Source organism: Gekko japonicus, unplaced genomic scaffold (assembly GCF_001447785.1).
Source record: "Gekko japonicus isolate JY-2015 unplaced genomic scaffold, Gekko_japonicus_V1.1 scaffold878, whole genome shotgun sequence".
Classification (NCBI taxonomy): Eukaryota; Metazoa; Chordata; class Lepidosauria; order Squamata; family Gekkonidae; genus Gekko; species Gekko japonicus.
The window spans coordinates 451,802-452,743 of record NW_015160237.1 but is presented as its reverse complement, the minus strand read 5'-3'; the positions used below and the strand labels follow the sequence as shown (position 1 = coordinate 452,743).

The following is a 942-nucleotide window of genomic DNA, read 5'->3' as shown; positions in this document are numbered from 1 at the left end:
CCTTAGCTCAGGAAGGAGGGCTCCAGAGCAAACTAATCTATGCAGCAGCCCAATCCCTCGCTCAGCACTTCAATGTCAGGGGCTCACAAAGTAGAATTTTTGCTCACAGGACTCCACAGCTCAGAGGGGGCATGGGTTGTCTCCCAATGTAACTCCCGCCCTTGTTTCTGGTAAAGACAGATTTTCTCTTTATTATTTATTTATTTATTTATTCTGGGATTTATATCCCGCCCTACCCGTACGGCTCAGGGCGGCAAACAAGCGGCAAGCGCCGAGAATAAAACACATGTTACATTAAAACTTCAAATACATCTTGATTTGATTTAACTAAAATGGTGCTCTACAGTTCAATCTTAAGAAAGTTCAAGATGGTCGATCCTCACTGGCGGCCGACGATGTAAAAGTCTTTAAGCTCAAAGGACACACTGGTGTTGGCTCTTGTTTATTGACTCGGCACTTTACACAAGCAGCCCACAGTTTGGCCCTGGCGCAGGGAGAGGCCGGCCGGGACAGGCCCTGGCGCGGGGGTGGGTGGGCTTCGCGCCCCCCTCCTAGCAGCTCTGGACCTCGTCCATGTGGCCGATGAGGAAGCGCAGGAGGCCCCGGAGCCGGTTGAAGGTGGCTGTGACGACGCTGAAGGCGGAGTCGGCCAGGAGGGCCTGGAGCTGGCCCTGGTCGACCTGCGAGGAAGGGGTGTCGAGGGCGCAGCCCAGGGCGCTGGCCCTGCGCTGCAGGAGGCTCCGCAGGTTCTCCACGTCGTTGAGCACTTGCCCGGCCGGCTCGTGGGCGAGCATCTGGCCCAGGACCTCCTGGAAGACGCCGAGGGCCTGGTCGATGGGCCCCAGCTGGGGGGCCGGGGACGCCTCCGGGATGAACTCCAAGCCGCTGATACTCATGGTCACCTCGGGGAACTGCGGAGGGGGGGGGGAAGGAGGAGAGGAC

At 58.1% G+C, this 942-nt stretch overlaps 1 protein-coding gene across 1 annotated transcript in view; it reads right to left on the bottom strand.

Moving 5' to 3' along the window:
* Window positions 1-218: 218 nt before the first annotated feature.
* LEP (leptin) overlaps window positions 219-942 on the bottom strand; it is a 2,033-nt gene continuing 1,309 nt past the window's right edge. Inside the window, exon 3 of the mRNA XM_015413035.1 lies at window positions 219-911. Within this exon, the coding sequence (XP_015268521.1) occupies window positions 552-911 (360 nt within the window). The 3' untranslated portion in view covers window positions 219-551. The remainder of the gene's footprint in view (window positions 912-942) is intronic.